Source organism: Apaloderma vittatum, unplaced genomic scaffold (assembly GCF_000703405.1).
Source record: "Apaloderma vittatum isolate BGI_N311 unplaced genomic scaffold, ASM70340v1 scaffold7931, whole genome shotgun sequence".
NCBI classification, from domain to species: Eukaryota; Metazoa; Chordata; class Aves; order Trogoniformes; family Trogonidae; genus Apaloderma; species Apaloderma vittatum.
Genome location: NW_009698538.1, coordinates 1,464 through 3,810, shown reverse-complemented (window position 1 = coordinate 3,810; position 2,347 = coordinate 1,464). Strand labels below are relative to the sequence as shown.

The window sequence follows — 2,347 nt, the reverse complement described above, 5'->3', positions numbered from 1 at the left end:
CTCTTTCCTGCTCAGGCCAGCCCTCAGGAGTCCCAGACTTTGGAGGCAACAGAGAAAGTCTGGAGGAAGGAGGACTTTTCCTTGTTTGAGAAGGCTCAAGTCAGAGATCAGTTACGGAAACTAGATCTCCGCAAGTACATGGGTCCTGATGGGATGCACCTGCAAGTGCTGAGGGAGCTGGCAGATGTCACTGCTGGGCCCCTCTCCATCATCTTTGAAAGGTCCTGAAGAACAGGTGAGGTGCCTGAGGACTGGAACAAAACCAACATGACTCCAGTCTTCAAAATGGCAAGAAGGAAGACACAGGAAACTGCAAATCAGCCTTACCTCCATCCCTGGAAACAGGGCAACAGTTTGTTCTGCGCATCATCTCAATGCACGTGGAGGAAAAGAAGGTTATCAGAAGTAGTTGACATGGATTCACCACCGAGAAGTCATGTCTGACCAATGTCTCAGCCTTCTACAATGGCATGACTGGATGGAGAGATGAGAGGAAGGCAGTGGATGTTGTCTACTTTGACTCCAGCAAGGCTGTCGACACTGTCTCCCACAGCACCCTCACAGGCAATCTTAGGAAGCATGGGTTAGATGAATGGACTGTGGGGTGGATTGAAAATTAGCTGAAAGACAAAGCTCACAGGGTTGTGATTAGTGAGTCTAGCTGGAGGTCTGTAACAAAGGGTCAGTCCTGTTCAGTATATTCATCAATGACCTTGCTGAAGGGATAGAGTGCACCCTCCGCAAATTTGCTGATGACACAAAACAAGGAGGGCTGGCTGACACACCAGAAGGCTGTGCTGCCATTCAGTCTGACCTGGACAGCCTGGAGAGTTGGGCAGAGACAAACCTTATGAAATTCAACAAAGGCAAGCATAGGGTACTGCACCTGGGGAGGAATAGCCCAACATATGAGTATAGGTTGGGGACTGAGCTGCTGGAGAGCAGCTCTGTGGAAAAAGACCTGGGAGTCCTGGTGGAACACAGGATGGCCCTGACACAGCAATGTGCCCTCATGGCCAAGAAGGGCAATGGTATCCTGAGGTGCATTGAGAAGAGTGTGGCCAACAGGTTGAGGGAGGTTATCCTCCCTCTCTTCTCTGTCCTGGTGAGGCCGTATCTGGAGTACGGTGTCCAGTTCTTGGCACACCTGGAGTCCTGTGTCCAGTTCTAGGCTCCCTGGTTCAAGAAGGACAAGGAACTGCTGGAGAGGGTACAGCAAAGGACTGTGAAGATGATTAGGGGACTAGAATATCTCTCTTAGAAGGAAAGGCTGAGGGACTCGTGTCTTTTTAGTCTGGAGAAGACTGAGAGGGTATCTTATAAATGATTATAGATACTTAAAGGGTGGGTGTCAGGAGGATGGGGCCAGCCTTTTTTCAGTGGTGCCCAGTCACAGGACAAGAGGTAACAGTCACAAAATTGAACATAGGAAGTTCTTTACTTTGAGGGTGGCAGAGCACCGAAACAGGCTGCTCAGAGAGGTGGTGAAGTCTCTGTCTCCAGACATCCAAAATCTGCCTGGATGCCACTCTGTGCAATCTGCTCTAGGCAAACCTGTTCTGGCAGGAGAGTTGGACTAGATGATCTCCAGAGGTCCCCTCTTCCAACACCTACCATTCTATGATTTTGTGAATCAGCACAGCCACTCAGCACAAGGTAGATTTTATTACGTTACAGAATACTTTTTCTCCATCCACTTTTGACTGGCTTCAGAGGACATGGGTTTGTCCTTACTAACAATTAGTTGTTGCTAGTGGGTCAGAGATCTAAGTCTAAGTTTTTTTTTTATACTGTAAAAGACCAGAGAGGTTAAATTTCAAGTACTGGGAAAAGGTATGAAAAGAACTTTCAGTCATTTATACAATTCTTGTCTTAAAGAAACAAAAATCAGCAATTTTGTAAACTCAAGCGGTTCAAATATTTAAAATCATTGACTGTAACTTGTAAAATTACTGATAACAGGAAATAAATAATTTTACCTGTTTTCTTAAAGAGTCATTCATTTCCTTCAAGCTGTCAAATGATGACTTCAGCCTCCTATTTTCTTTAGTTATTTCTCTCAAGGCTTCTGTCAGCTGTTTAACTTCTGCCTCATGTTGCTATAGAAATACCAAATTCAAAACCACAATTTATAGGAGACTGCTTTAGAAATCATTCTAAATCGAGTTCCATTTTAGTGTTAAAGTAATAGGACGAACATTCAAAGATCAAATTTGTAATTCTGCATGGCCAAATTTGCACATTCAGTCAGTGGTGAGAAAAACAACATCCACCTTGCACATTAAGATGAACCTATAAAGAAATTGAGAGGAACTTGCATGGCCTATTGCACTTATTATTTCCAGAT

General features: G+C 44.8%; 1 protein-coding gene across 1 annotated transcript in view; it reads right to left on the bottom strand.

Annotated features, from left to right (window-relative positions):
• The window catches only part of CCDC138 (coiled-coil domain containing 138), a gene marked incomplete at its 5' end in the record, with an annotated part of 30,832 nt that extends 28,733 nt beyond the window's left edge, over window positions 1-2,099 (bottom strand). The window contains one exon of the mRNA XM_009878065.1: window positions 1,980-2,099. Within this exon, the coding sequence (XP_009876367.1) occupies window positions 1,980-2,099 (120 nt within the window). The remainder of the gene's footprint in view (window positions 1-1,979) is intronic.
• Window positions 2,100-2,347: the final 248 nt, after the last annotated feature.